Source organism: Pteropus vampyrus, unplaced genomic scaffold, assembly GCF_000151845.1.
Source record: "Pteropus vampyrus isolate Shadow unplaced genomic scaffold, Pvam_2.0 Scaffold96, whole genome shotgun sequence".
Taxonomy (NCBI): Eukaryota; Metazoa; Chordata; class Mammalia; order Chiroptera; family Pteropodidae; genus Pteropus; species Pteropus vampyrus.
In genome coordinates, this window is record NW_011888877.1 from 2,707,730 (window position 1) to 2,724,177 (window position 16,448).

At 34.9% G+C, this 16,448-nt stretch overlaps 1 protein-coding gene across 4 annotated transcripts in view; it reads left to right on the plus strand.

Annotated features, from left to right (window-relative positions):
* PLXDC2 (plexin domain containing 2) overlaps positions 1 to 16,448 on the plus strand; it is a 387,427-nt gene that overhangs the window by 295,594 nt on the left and 75,385 nt on the right. For all 4 annotated transcript variants that reach the window (XM_023533119.1, XM_023533120.1, XM_023533121.1 and 1 more), the window contains exons 8-9: positions 1,913 to 2,008; positions 2,278 to 2,359. In XM_023533119.1, the coding sequence (XP_023388887.1) occupies positions 1,913 to 2,008; positions 2,278 to 2,359 (178 nt within the window). The remainder of the gene's footprint in view (positions 1 to 1,912; positions 2,009 to 2,277; positions 2,360 to 16,448) is intronic.

The following is a 16,448-nucleotide window of genomic DNA, read 5'->3' on the forward strand; positions in this document are numbered from 1 at the left end:
AAAGTACATGGCAAAGCAGTATATAGGAACGCAGCCTATTTAGACAAAGGCAGAAGATGAGTAATCTTTTTATATACCTTAAAAGTTTTTTAAAAAAGAAATGATTCATGTGCCTCATGATGCCTTATTAAATACTACAAAGTCAGCATTTTCTCTGTTTGATCAATTCTACAGTCTGCAAAGTATATATGCATCTCACACTTACATCAAGAAGAAATTAATTGGATTAGAGTTCTAAACAGTGTTTTCCAATCTGATAAACCCGAAGAGATATTCATTGAGTGGCTCTAGAACCATTCCAAGCTCCAAAAGAGTTCATTTTGGGCCACGCCCTTCCTTTTTCTCTTCTGGAGCAGAATTTCATGGTGAATAATCGGAAACAAGTGGAGAAAAGTAGAGATACGTGTAGGTTATAAGCATATGTTTGACTTCTCTCCTGGATGTGTAGGTATCTACAGTTCCTGATCACTTTCACTAGGAGCTGGCTTACTATCTTCTGGCCACAATATTCCTGCCTTATGCCCTAGAGATCATTGTCAGGTCTATTGACGTTAACCCAAATTTAATTTTCTCTAAGATAAGATGGGAGATAAATTCCTAGAAGCCGGATTTCAGGGCCTTAATATGATTTCGGTGAATTTAGATCCATAGAAATTAGATCATAATGTGCAGCTTATAACTTGTCTGATCTATGGTTGAGATATGAAGTTAGACAAAAATTATATCTGACATTAATTGAACACTTGCAATGTGAAAGGGATTGTTCTGAATAATTTGCATTTGTTATCTCCTTTTAATTCTCAAAACAACTTGGTGAGATAGGTGCTATTGTTTCTATTCTATAGATGGAGAAACTGAGGTACAGAGAGGCTTTCAAAGGGGCTTTAGGTCACACAGATACCTAGTAGCAAGACCATGTGTTCTTGAACCAGACACATGGTTCAAGAACATGTGTTATTATCCACTATGACACCTGACTTCCCCAAATTGGATACTATGATATTTAAAAAATAGCATAACTTCCCAAATAATTCCTGATAGATATGCTAGTATTCAGGAAATGCAGTCCTTTGGGAAACACATTCCTGTCACTATAAGAATTCAAAGAGCTAAATAAAATGCTGATAACATTCCTTTTCCATTGACATTTACCAAACCCAGGCAGGCACATTAGTTTAACATTCAGGTTCTTTATTAAAAGGGGATTTTAAACCTATTTTATCAACAGTCTTGGTTTGTTATAAAATATGTTTGTTTAGATTTATCTGATTTTAATTATGAAAGTTCTCATCAAAGTCTCTATCTAGCCTATTCCTCAGGGACGCTTCTGGGTTTGCTGATGAATTATTATATTTTCCTGCATGTAGTATAAGTGCTAATTATTAACCTTCCTTAGATGTGATATTATATATTTAATAAATAGCAATACTGATTTTTTTACTTATATTAAAGAAATCTATTGTAAATCTTTAAAGCAATCATATTCTTATTTTGGCAAAACCAACTTTATATAGGCTGTGAAGAATTTTTAATTGCTACCCATTCCTAAAGGATTCACTGGAATTTTGAAGAAATGATGTCATCTTACCTCTTTGATTTCGTATGTTAAAATCTTTCAAAATATATAAACCTATCAAGAAATATAGTCTGGGTGACAGTGGACTGGAGCTCCACTAGTGAAATAGGATACCAACATTTTCAACTTCATTGATAAAAAGACTTCTGGGTACATAAGTATATGATTGCCAGCTTTTTTATAATCAGTCTCTAAAAAGACATTGCTATTTTACATCTTGATTTTAAAACTGCACCAGGTGAAAATAGATACTCTACATTCATTATTAAAACACCGCTGTTTTATAGGGAAAGAAATGTTGACTTTTTATTCCCCCCCCCCATTTTTGTTTTACAGATGTTCGAAGAAGAACCATTTATGAATACCACCGCGTAGAGTTACAGATGTCAAAAATTACCAACATTTCAGCTGTGGAGATGACCCCATTACCTAGTAAGTTAACATGTGAACATAGCAAGGTGGAAATAACGATCTACAAGTTTGATGTTCTGATCTGTTTACCAGTAATTATAACATGGTGCTTAGCATGCATACGTATCTTCATCCTATACATGTAATGGCATGGGTTTGTGACTTTTATTTTGGTTGAGCAATTGGGGTGGATGACTTTTATTATGGTGGAGCAATTGCTGGGGTTTTTTTTTTTTTTCCTCCATGCTACCAGTTATTTTTGACTACTCTGTTCTTTCCTGTTTCCCTAGCCTGTCTCCAGTTTAATGGTTGTGGCCCCTGTGTTGCCGCTCAGATTGGCTTCAACTGCAGTTGGTGTAGTAAACTTCAAAGGTAAAAAATAATGACATGAAAATTATTTTTAATTTTAAAAAGACTCGTTACTTCTACTATTCCATTGAATTTTAAATGTATCAGGTGTGTTAATTATATATACATTAGCAAGTGTATACATATAAAGAAAAAAGTGACCAAAATGCAAAAAAAAAAAAAAAAAAATTCACAAGTGAGAATTTTAGTATTTTTCCTTTGTCTGGTTTCTCAAAATTCCCAAGAAACTTCATAATCAAGAAGATCAATATCTGACATATATGTACAATCTCTATGGGGCTTAAGATAGATGATGATTATAATTAATGAGTCTTTAAATCGATGCTTTTGGTCCTTATTCGACAGAAAGCATGGTATGAGATATCTTTACTCTAACAAGAGTAATTTATTCTTAATCACATGCACATTCTTAGTAAATCCCTGTAAATATCTCAAAGGTGACTGACCAAGATGAGAGATGTAGTCTGACTAAAGTGTGACACTAACTGGTCCCGACATAAATAGAATGTATGGTGTCAGTCTGTGTTGTAACTGACTGAAACTTAAGCCTCCTCACTTGCTGGTGTCAGAGAAGGTTACTGATTTTCATGAATGGCAAAAAAGATTTTTCCCTCGAGTTTATAGGTGTCTGAATGATCATTCGTTAGAAATACAGAGTGAAGACTTTTAAATGTGTTTTGTTATTTACGCTGCCATTTTTTGCATCAATCACGTCCCAAGCACTGGGGAAGCAGCAGTGAATAATATAGATGTGGTCCTGCTCCCCCATGAAGCTTACAGTCTGTCTGGGAATGAGTCCCCTTCTCACTTTCAGAGTCTATTGAAAATCTGCTTTTTCCTCCAGGTGGAGAACCGAATCTTCAAGCTATTTGTCAGTGCATGTTGCATCAGAGCTTTCTGTTGTATAAGCATTCTGTGTCTTATCATCTTGATGCAGCATTTGCTGTGGTGATAGAGGCATGTTCAGGAATATTTTGAAGGTTATTGAAGTATTAAAAATAGAATGCACATTCCTTGATAACAAGCTTTAAGAAACATGTTTAACTTGCTGACTTTGGGGCAACCACTACATTATTCTGGATAGAACAGTATTATTTATTATAACTTACGTTTTGTTTTCAATTTAACATGTTGTTCCAATAATGTCCTTTGGGCAATGAGTTTCAAATAATGAAAAAGCAAGCAGGCGATTATCTCTCTTAAAAGTAGGTTTTAACTAACTGTATCTCCGGAGTGGGAAGAACTGCTATAAAATTAAGGGTTTGTGGTTATATTTATATTTCACTGATATTTCACACACACAAAAATGCATGCAGACCAGAAGTTATTCAAAATCTATTTAGATAATGACCAATGTGAATCTAAAGAGATGGCACTTTAACATGTATATTTAAATAATACTGAGCTCAGACATGAAAAATGCCCAAAGGAATGAAATAGGAGGCTCTGGGTTGGGGTGTGTATCTAATTCCAGTTCCAGTTTAGTAATGAGCTCCTCTGAGAAGTCTCCCTAAACCACAAGTTTGTGCGAGGTGCCCAGCCCCGTGTTTCCCTGGCATCCTTCATCATTAGCATTTAGCATATGACACTTGTTCATTTGTCCGTCTCCATTGCTGGTTCTGGGCTTGTTAAGGGTGATTTGTCCTTATATCATCAGTGCCTAAGAAAGTATCTGGTGCTGCAGAAAAATGGGTGAATGAATGAATGAATGAATGAGTGGTGATTAGGTTCCAAATGAAGGAATCATGATTAGATTTGTCTGGGACCAAAGGGTTTTCCAGTGGGACTTGCAATGCCGAAACCAGGAAACTCAAAGAAAAAGCAGGTCAGGGTTGCCACCCAGCCAGAGTACTATTAGGATAACCTTCGACTGAAATAATGTTATGGTAATTGAAGGTTTGAAACGTTAGTCTAGAAACCTACCGTCTACTAACCATTCCATCATGGTTTTTAAAAATCCAATTGAATGGGATATATGTTTAAAGTTCAAACAAGCAATTTTGGCAATCGAAAGCACCCACAAATGGTAAACTGCTTTATACTGTTATTACTTGCATCCAGTGGGGAGATTTCTCCACCAGACATTGTGCCATGGAATTTTCAAATGTATTTAACTCGTACAATATTTTTACAGTGGAGGAAACTGAGGCTTACAGAAGCCAAGTTAACCTGTGCAAGGTCTCACTGCTCTTAAGTGCTAAGTGTTGGTATTAAACCTTGATCTGTGTGACTCCCCAGCCTACGGTCTTACCACTTCACCTGTTCTGCTTCACACCTTCCAGGCTCCAGGTGGACTAAGCAAGTTAATTTTCATTTCCTGAAAAATAGACATAGTGCTGAAAGATCAATGTTTTTAACTGATATTGCAAAAAAGCAGTACAGTTTTTTATAAATATAAAAAGAATGCATAAGAGAATCAAACAGAGCATAAGACTTTGGTATATTATTGAAAGTATAGTTTTTTTAAAATATTAATAGAAAAAAGAAAGGTGATAATACATATGAATGAGGAAGGAATTCATCAATGAGCACACTACTAAAAAATATAAGTTTTCTGCATGTTACCATTTGCTGTTTTCTTGAATACCAAAGCTTTGTTTAAAATCTTGGATTTACTTTTAATTCTTTAGCAACCCAGTTATATACATATCAAAACCTGCCTAATTAATTGGTTTAACTATGGCTCATTGCACTTTTGTTCAGCTGAATTTCCCCGCTGCACTTTATTAATTTCTCCTTAGACCTGTGAGCTTCAAACCTTTGCTTTGCTGCCTGGAAGCATTTCCCCAGATTTTAGATCTTTTATTATCAAATTCAATAAAACGAGAGAAGTCTTATCCTAAGCAGCACAAAAAGTGCCTCGCAGATTTTTCTTTCATTCTGCTTACTTTCTCCTTTGTTCTCATTTATCCCTGAATGATAATCAGTTGGTAGTGATTACTGAAACTCTCAAGGTGGGCTTGCTCTCAAAAGATAAGTTTAATTGGTTTGTTTATTTCCTTTAATTCTCATTTTTTTAGGGTGCAAAAACTAAGGCAGAATGTTTGTAATGGCTCACCTAAGGTCTAAAGGAATTTGAGTCATAGGGACAGATAGAGAGCCATGATCAAAATTGTCTACCTAGAATAGGTGGCCCATTGCTTCTAGGTGACAGTGCCTTTATTTCTTCACTGCAAATCGAGCAGACATGAATCAACCAACTTCAGCTATACCTTATATCTTTACTCATTCAACAAAAATTTTTTTCAAGTGTCTTTGTGTTCAAGTTATAATCCTAGATTCAGAGGTGAACAAAGAAGAAAAAGTCACTTCCTCACAGAACTTACGTTGTTGGTATAAGAGGATAGCTTTTAACCAAAGGGATATGCAGAAAATAGAGTTAATAGTGATGAGTGCTATGGCAAAAAGAAAATAAATAAATAAGTTAACAGGTCAACACAAGAGAAAATATAGCAAAATTGATGGGAATAATAGGAGTTTCTTTGTTGGTATAATGCTAAACAATCTTACCTTTTGAAGAGACCTTGGTTTCATCAGCCATCATCCTTCAAAAGTTTATTTTTAAATTGAAAATAAATATTCATTTACTAATATTTTTCTTAAAATTTACTTGACTACCTTCCACAGTAGTGTAAACTGCAAGCGCGAGTCTAAGCAATAGACTGGTAGAGCAATAATCAGACATTCACAGTAGAGTAAACAGCAAGCACGAGTCTAAGCAATAGACTGGTAGAGCAATAATCAGACAATCTTACTTCACAGTTCTAGCAGGCCGTTAGATTGTAGAAGAACAAGCAGAAGAGTGATTTGATTTCATTGTACTTTTTAAAATGTAACTCTGGTTGCTCCAAGGAAAATAGTTGTTTTTTGGGGTGCTTTTGGGTTTTCTGGTTGTTTGTTTGTTTGTCTTGTTTTTGTTTTGTTTTGTCTGTTGTTTTGTTTGAAGAGAAGGAGGAGAATAGTGGAGAGTGTGTGCAGTAGTCTACAGGAGGGATGATACCAGCTTGGGCAAGGATGATAATTATGGGGATCAAGAGAGATAAATAAATGGAAGATATATTGTGGAAGGAAACAAATTACTTGCTGATGGATTAGAAGTGAAGGAAGAGGGAAAGATGAAAATCAAGGATACTTCCTAGTATTTCGTACGAGCAGTTTGGTAGATGCTGGCATTCATTTTTTTTTTTTTTTTTTTTGAGCTAAATAAGATGGTACATAGAACAGAGCCTAAAGTGGAGAGAAATAAAGAGTTTGATTAGGGACAAGTTCAGTTTAAGGTACCTATCAGACTTCAAGTGGAAATGTTTAGTAAGTGAGGTAGATAAGCCAGAAATTCCAGGAGAGGTTATCACTAGAAGTCCAAATTGGAGAGCCAGTATCATATAGGTAGTGTTTAAATTCCTAAGACTGAATGAGGTCAGCTATGGAGAGAGTGTAAATTGAAAACAGAAGAGATTCCAGGAATTGCCTAATGGCAATGCATAATGAGTACAGTGCTAATTTTCCATTACATAAAATTATTTTAAAGTATATTTTTATACATGTATATGTCTCTGCAAAGATACCTAAGAGACTGCTAACAATATTTGTCTCCGGAGAAACTGTAGTGATCCAGGACAATTTTGAGAATGGGTATTACTTTTCATTAAGTACTTTTTGTATGATTAGAATCTTCAACAGAGTTGAAGACAAAAGGTGCAATCAACAGGAAGAAATAAGAGAACATAAATTCTTTAAAGAGTAGAAACACAATCTTACTTATTTTACTGTCTTCCCCAGCACCCAACATAGTGCCTGGCCTAATAATGGAATCCAGCATATACAGTTGGACTGAATTATGCAGATAATTGAGGCCAGAAGTTTCCACTTTCCTGAGAATTCTAATTCTTCACTTTGGCTCTTATTATCCATGGACTTTGCCAGTGTCAACCGAATGGCCACAGAAAAAACTAAGCTGATGCCTGGCTTTAAGGGTCAACATTTATAATTAAGCATGTTAAACCCTGGGGAGTTAGACTCCTGGTGTCTTACTTCTAAAGAATTTTCCATCTTATATTTACTTAGCTTCAGTCAGAGTCATGGACTGATACTGGTAAAAATTTGGGAATAAATGCATTCTATGATTCCACCCATCAAATGAATAAATATAGAATAGGCAAACTCCTACGTATGATAAAGACCTGTTTTTACAGAATGATAGTATAACATATTTACTTTAGAAGAAATGTGAGATGAGGGAAAGATGTTCCCAAACAACTACTCTATAGCTATATTTTTTCCAACCTGCTATTTCTATTGCATTTCCCTGAGCGTTCTCTGGCACTGTCTGTTATTTTCCACTGAATGAATTGGATTTCTTTGCAGTAATAAAAGAGAAACGGAGTATCACATGTAATGTATTTTTGAAATTTTGAAAATGTATAAGTCAGAAATACTGGCTAATTCATTATCGATATGAAATGTATTATAAACCTAAATTAATTAAGAATGAGAAACCATTTTTATATAGACACAGCTAATTTTTGAAAACTGAATATATTCAGGTTATCATATGCTCATTCAGCTTACAGAAATTAAATTACCTAAGTTTGGGAGGAGAGAGAGATGGAAAGAACAAATTTAAATAGTGCAGCTGATCTCGCCTTTTCCCAGTCAGTAATCTTACGCTCCTGAAAGAAAGCACCAGCGAGACTTAAATACACACCTTCCTCCTTTGCTCTTGTTCCTGTGTTAACCCCTAACATGGGTACATTGGCAGCACTGAGTGTGGCTCTAGTGTTTCAAGACACGGTATTTTTCATATCACATGATCCCAAAGGGAAGCGAACCACGTCATCTTGGGTCAACCAGAAATCTCACAGTCTGTTCTGACGTTGGAGGAAGAACTGGTTGTATTAGTAGACAAGAGTGTCAGCTCCTGAGTAGACTGTCCTAAGGGAATTCGAAGCCTATTTTGACTCAGTATGATTTTTGCCTACCTACTCACCTCTCTATCTAGCCTTCAATTAAGGTGCCGATTCCATTGTATTCCTTAGAAGACCACAGAAAGCATTCTGTTAGTCTGATTTAGCTATAAAGCTTCATTAATGTGGTCCAAGATTTTAAGGTTGAAAAGAGAGGATCAGAATCCCACAATGGTTGAATGACAAGCCATATACTCAGAATAAAATTAAGGTAAATCAGTAGTTAGAATCAGTATAATTGTACTTGTTTAAATGTACCTTTTATAGATGGACAAAGCCATAGCTTATAACTCTCTTGATATCATATTTGAAGCTACTCGCACACTACACACGTACATGGTCCTGGCTTTGGTAGTAAGGTATGAAGCCTATGCCTAATAATCTCATAAAAGTCATTTAGGAAATCCAGGAGCCCTGATCCAAAACTAATGATAACCTTAGGCTCATTTCAATGGATTGGGCTTGCATCTAATTTCAGATGAACATTTAGAACTCACCAAGCTTTTTATTTAAGAATGTTAAATAAACTTTTATTGATCTGTGTGTTTCAATATGCTGACTTTTATTTAACTTGAAATCACCTCCATCTTCTTATCAGAATTACTAATTATTAATTTTTCAATAGTCAAAAATGTTACCATTTTCACTATATAAATCGAATGTCAGATTTAAGTGCCAGATATGAAGCTATTTATAACTCTAACAAAATCTATTTTTGTGTCTTTGATAGAAAGTATGTCCTTGTTGAAACATCAAATCCAAAAAAGTTATTTAAGAAGAAAAATGAATCGGAATACTTTACTGCCTAGTCGTGATAGACAGGAAGAAGAGAATTGCTTTCATTTTTGATTGAAGGCATCAGAAAAACGTTAATTTTTAATTATATGCACTCGGCAACAATGGATAAATTACCCATCAGTCTGAAACTGGTGACCACAGTAGCCCAAGGCTCAACTGAATGGCATTCTTCCTCTTTAATATATTCTTATTAAGTGTATTGGGCTTTCTGAGTCAAGGAATACCACCTAGCCAAGGTGCAGGAGGAGTCTAGAATAAAGGAAGCATTCTTGCATTATTCAAAAGCAGTCAAAAATCCCAAAATTGAAACTAAGGCCATGTATTGTTGTCTCGGGTGGATTAGGCTGCCTTTCTGAAGACCTAGTGGCACAGCTGACAATTAACCAGATTAATCTTGGCCAAGTCAATGAAAGCTCTTTGAATCTATATCCTGAAACATGAAATACATATGTTATATAAATATTTTCAATTCTGATAGTCTTTAAATCTGAGTGGCCCCCAATTCAGTAGTTCTCAAATATTAGTACAGTTCAGAATTGCTACAGGAACTTGTGAAAATTCAGATTTCTCTGTAGCTCACCAAGGAATTCAAATTCAGGAGGTCCAGAGCTGAGCCCAGGAATTTAACTTTATAATAGACCTCTTTGGGGGTCCTGTAATCAGAGAGGAGCAGGTTGGAAATGCTGATTTTGCATGTGCGGGCCAAGAGTCCTGTAACCCTGAGATGCTTATGTCAGAGTGGTGTGGAAACACTTTTTCCTGATTCGGAAGAGAGAAATATTATAGAAAAAAATACTCTAAAGTTAAAAATGTTTGTTGTTAAAATCTACTCAGATTTAATGAAGGAGATCTTGATAAAAGAAAGCATGAAGTTTTTATATATATAATAAATACAAAAGAAGATTTTAGAGCATTGTTAGCCAGTTAAAATCATTGGAACATTTTTGATTTCTGAGCTTTTATTAAATGACTGCTACCAAAGTGGAAATTCACTTGTTTTAAAGGGACTGAGGTGCTTGTAGAAATACCGTGCAGCCATAATCATTGTTTTCGAGATGCAATGCTTATAAGAGGTGAATTGAAATTTGAACTTTTTTAGTGCAAGACTCTTTATAATCCTTTCAAATTTAAATAGTCTTAAACTTTCTGTTAATTAGCTTGTTCTAAAATGTTCCATAAACAAAATGATCTTTTAAGGATACAAAATTAAAGTCTATATTTTTTCCTTTTGAGCATTCCAAGCCTAGCCTTAACAAAAGTATATTAATTCTTTTTTGTGTGAATGAATTATAATAATACAATGAGGTATGATATGATTTTAACCACTGCATGAAAGCATTTTGAAGTACATTTCAATACAGAGATTCCTTTTGAAAAGTTGCATAATATATTAGAAACAGGGCTCACCTTTGGGGAAACTGCAGTGAATTGAAAATTGGCATATCGAGAAACTACTACCATTTCCTTATATCCCCTTTTAATGCAGTTTGAATTTTCACCACATACTCACATTACCAACAATTAATCAATCAATAAACAAACAAATTTTTTTCAAAGAAAGAAATATATATGTTAAAGTATACTAGGAAAATATGGATAGTCTTTCAGAAAATTCTATAGTTAAAGAACCTTTCAGGAGCAGAAAACCTTCGATGCTGAAAGTAGTGGCTACATTTCTCTCCTTCAGAAAGATGATGTTTGATTAACTAGCCTTTTGGATATAAAGTACATGTATTTCTTTTTTTTAAAATGGTGAACTGTGTATTTTTATCTATCATTGCCTATCTATCTATCTATCGCCTATCTATCTACATATCTATTTTACATTTTGGTCTCTGTTTCCTTTTGGCTACTAACCATTTGCTAGTCTCTAAGGATGGCTATGAGTTCAGAATAGAAACCAGCTTTTTTCAAACTTTAAAGCAACAGCCTACCTAGGCACCTGACAACCAAGTCCCGCCTGAAATACCAAGGCATTCTTTTAAGTAATCTTTGATTTTTCTAGTGAGTGAATGCTGTGTCTGCCTTCCATCTGAGCACCATTTGGCAAAGTAGAGATAAAATCTGTAGAATTATTTAGCATCACATCTGTTTATAACAGCTTTTTCAAGATTAACCAAGTGATTCTAAAGTTTTGCTTAAGTGTTAACCAGCTGTGATCGCTGCATTTTATATGGTTATAATTTAGAAAACTAAATTTCAACAAATGCAACATATATATGGAGTAGCTAAAATGAAACGTTTTAGTGCTATATTACATTTTTCATTTCCTTAGCTTGCTTGCATTAATACAATAATGGGTTCCCCCGGAAATAATTAAAAGTTAATTGTCCAAGAATGAAATTGAATTTGTTCAATTTAAAAACAGTAGGTGCTAAATTATTATGGGGGAAAAAAATGATCCATAAGGGACAAGGACATAAAAATTAAAAAGCAAAAAATAAAGTCCACAGCTGGATTCTGTTAAAAAGAAAAAGGAAAAAAAAAAAAAAGACCTGAGTAATGGGAGAACCTTAGATTAACAGTCTTATATTGAAAAGACTGGCATTGTGGTAAAAAGAACATTTAATAAAAATAGTTTATGATTTACTATTTGTTTTACTGGGAATCTAATGTGAAGATATAGAAAGACATTCAAAATACAATATGTTAATACCCAATCCAGCTTTTTCAGAAATTATGCAAAAAAATGATAAAAATGTTATTGGGATAGTTTCTGATTTTTTTTTTGCAAAAATCCATCTCCAAGAAAAGTTGAAATATGACTGTTTCACATTTCTCATTATGAACATACACAACTTAAGATTTTTATGAAATTTTATAAATGCTAAAGAATATATTTTCTGTCAGGTTCCGAGTCAGAGATATAATCTTACCCCTTAAAAAGACCTGCCCAGAGTTTTGAGGGAAATTTTATGATAGGAATTCTGTCATTTGTGGAAAGTTTGGGAAATCCAGTAATTCAGCCATGCATGTAGTAATCCTGCTATTTCTTTCTTTCTGAGAACGCCTAGGTATTTTTTTTACATAACTTTAGGGCAATCTGACCAAGCTGGTACATGTAATTAGAGAAAACAAACAAGAAGGTATTTCAGTATAAAAATAGGACATTGTTTGAACCAAGATTAGCATTCAAGTTTTCCTTTTCTGGGATGTTATAAAGCAGATGGGCAGACTCTGGATTAGTGAGACATTTTTTCTCCTTCCTAGAGCCACTTTTCTTTTACCTCAGCTCTTCAATTTTCCGTTCAATGACAATTCACAGGCAAGAAGGAACTATTCTCTCCAGGAAACTGACCTTGGCTGCAACCATTTCTAATGATAGGCCCTCCTAATAATACACAGATTTTATATTTCTGAAATAATATCTTTCGACCACCAGAGAAGACCTCTCTGGTGACCTGTGCCCTGAGCAGAATTCATCTCTCCTTCCTCTGCACTCCGCTAGCACACAGGTTTATTCTGCGCTGCCCAGATTTACTGCTGCTGCTCGGTTGCGTGATCTTTGAAAGAAAGGACAGGGAAGTTGTTTTAGGGAGGTACTTCATAGGGAGATACTTTAAATAATTGTAACGGCAACCTTTTATTCTATATTTACTACGAGACAGGCATCACACCAAAGCCTTTACCGCCTCTTTTAATTCTGTTTTCTCATTCAGTCCTTGCAAGTGTTAGAATCCCTGTTTTACAGATTAAATATATGAGAATTAGGGAGGTTGAGAAGCTTAGCCAAGGTCACGAAACTAGTAACTGCTGGAGCCAGGCAGGATTTAAAATAAAAAAAATTTTTGAAGGATGGATGATTGGAGAAAGAAAAAGATAAATACTAGCGTTGACATTTCTCCATTAGGCCGCTATGCCTGATCTTGGCACATGTAGTTTACCAAGCATGTGTTTATATGCTGGATGAGCAATCCAAAGCAGGATGTCAGTCAGGGAAGGGGAAGAAGCCCCTCCCTCGCCTACTAAAAGGGTTTTATTAGCTCATTTACATTCACATACATTGAAAACACATTTGAATGGTTTGTTGTAAAGATACCTACGAAGTTTCCTTCAATAATTGGAGTTATATTCATACAAAGTGCATGATTGGCAAGATAGAGTCTTCATGGGAAAAAAAACATGAATTGGAAAAAAGTAATAAAAACAGCACATGTAATTCTGATAGGGAATAAAGATTAAAATGATATGCAGCAAAAATGGTATATGAAGAATTTTTTATTTCCTATATGAGAGTTACTCCTGTATCAGTCACTTCACTGTGTGTGGTTTTCTGCTCTTATATCAGAAGATGGATCGTAAACAGACATCGGAGAGCATCGCCCCCAGACCCATGCTCCCAGTCTAACAAGAGAGAATAACTCTTGAGCAGTGGGCATAAAATACTTCAGAATATACTTGAATTTTAGTGTGCAAGTATAAACCTAGATTGTATAAAATAATAACTCAAACAAAGAATACATACGTGGTAGTAGAGAAATATATAGGAACACATGACTGACAAAGCCTATTGCAGGTGAACACAGAATTTGTAGAAATGTCTGTGAAGTGCGAGAATCAGATTCATTCCCTGAGTGCCACACGCCCGGTTTTCTCAGGGCAGGCCCGCTATGGCCTGTTGTCCCAGGGCCCCATTCCTTTCTCTCTCAAGATTGTAGTGGTTTGGCCCATACACTAGATGGTCGCCTTTCCTAACACCATTCCGGAAGTTTCGGCCGTTGTGTAAGTTTTAGCCGCATTTGTGAATTCAGAACCTGAGGCAGTGCTAGAATTTCTAGGTTAGTTCAGTTATTCTCCATAATGGAATTCTGCTGACAGGCACCATATGGCCCACAACCTGAAATATTGACTGTCTGGTCTTTTACAAGAAATATTTGCTAGATAAATGGAGGACATATAACAATATATTGATTAATGGAAAAAAGTAACATATATATTCACAATAAATTCTTTTGGAAGAAAATATCGACTATCGGGTTTGGGGAGGTTTCATGAGGTAGAGAGTGACACTGGGATAAATGAGACATTTCTAATGACTATCACCAGGAAACATTAGTAAATGAAGGACCAGTTCATACTGACCTAATAGTGTTTGAAAATGAATAATAAAAAAATTTTTGAGGGTGAGGAATGGAGGGGTCTTGTGAGCTGAAAGAGAGAATAAGGTGAAAATTCAGGTCCGCGTATCTATTCTATATACACTTATATCATTTTTGCTATGAATATTTGTTTATCTGGCTTAAAGAGATGTGCTCTGAAATACTAAGTTAGTTTCATTAAATGCAAATCTGAAGGAAAAAACTACATATCCAAGAATGCCTCTGTTAACATAAAGTGACACTAACTGTATTTTATGAAGCAGAAAATTGCTTCACACCCAAATTCATCAAATCCTTCTTTTTTGCTGCCTTTAATAAGACATAGAACATTTGTACGCATGAGCTGCATAAAACTCTAATAGAATTAGCATTTAATAATTTGATATTTTATATGCTTGACAAATCTGATATAGAATAAAGCAAAGAAATAAGGAAACAGGACACATTTTTATGTCCAGGATCATTCCTTAAAGTGGAATGAATTTACTGATACATTGCTGGTGACCTCCACAGGGACCTGGGCCTGGTACACTCTTACAAACAGACCCTTCAATAGAATAATAAACATTTGAAAATAAAACAAGGCTTTATGTGTAATAAAATTATACATACAATTTTTTAAGCATTGATATTACAACTTAGACTTCAAGAGGCAAATTGATCTCAAATATATATATATATTTATTGTAAAATTCTGATACATGCACTTTTTAAATAATAAAGGATTCATCTTGCATAACATTGCAGCAAATTCTAAAAGTCTTGGAAGTGTTTCCACCAAAATCAATTTGCTTCTTTTTGGACTAATCACTCTTGAGATGTTAGAAGGTGAAGCTAGATTCACCATGAGCCGAAGATATGAATAGAGAAACATTAGTTCTTGGTCAAAATAAATCGATAAGGTGGAACAATGATGATTTTCAAGTTTGAATGATTAATTTAAGCAAATATGTACCACCGCATATGTATAAAAAGATATGCTAATTGAACCTGGATCTTAGAAAAGTTATCTCACAAATATCTCTTGAAAGCTATAGAAGTGCATTATCAAAAAAATCATTAAGCAAATATCTTTTAAGAGACCATTTTCTACTGGTCATTTTAAGATTCGCTCACATACTATTATCTGGCATTTGTAATGCTTTAAATTACATCTTCTAGGGACAAATGGAAAGGGAAAAGTTGCTTGTCTTCTTTGAGTGCTCCATCAGTGTTATATTATCAAATTTTAAATGAGCTCATAGTACTTGTCTGAAAGAATTAATTACATTGTAGAATTTAATGATAACAAGCCTAGATTAATTAATCGGTGAGCTGTACAAATGATTTAATAAAATGGTTTTCACACTTTTTCTTCCTAAGCAGGAGAAATATTTTTGAACAATGAAACTACAAATCCAAAGCAATTAAAATTAGAGCTCCTTGGGTAAAGTCTGTGGATGGCGGACGAGCTCACAGCCAAGTGCTCCCACTTCCTCTTCCCCCACTACAGCGATTGTTGAGGGCCTCCGAAAAACTAAACCCTCAAGTCTGGACAACGCTTGAAAACCTGTGATTAAAGCAAGTTTCCTAGTTTAAAAATATACTAACCTTCTTAATCCAGCCATTCTTTGGGCAGATTATTTGCAAGGACCCAAAATTGCCCTGATTAGAAACTCTTTGTCTCTTAAGCAATGAAAAACAGAGACGTCGTTTATTTGTCTGAAACATTTTTTTCGGTTACTCTTTCTGAAGAGATGCAGTCAAATGTCCTGGTCTCTTGTATTCCCTTAGAGTCTTTTGCTAAACGCTAATGAGTCAAAAAGAGTGAAAATTCATGCTACAAGTTCTCTGAGAAACTAGAAATACCTTCTTTATCCGCTTCTCTGTAAATCTCCACATTCCGAGTAAAACTCTGAAACTTTTTATAGTAAAAAATATATAAATCAGGATAAAGACCTTTCTTTTAAGAGGCAGTCCTCTCATCAAAGGAATGTCTTTTTCCTTGCCGGAGCCCAACTTCACCATTTTGGCAGACAGTGGTGAGGTGATTTATGCATCGTTGATCCACAGAAAGACAGACAGCTCAGAAAGCCCAGAGCCATGAATCTGAGCACAGTGGAATAAAAATTTATTGGTGAAACGGTAGCTCTTTACAGAGACACAGCACTCTTCAATCCCCAAGACTTTGTATGTTTCTTTTACTGAGCCAACACCAAAGTATAGGTCACTGTTCTTTCTCTCCACTTTTAT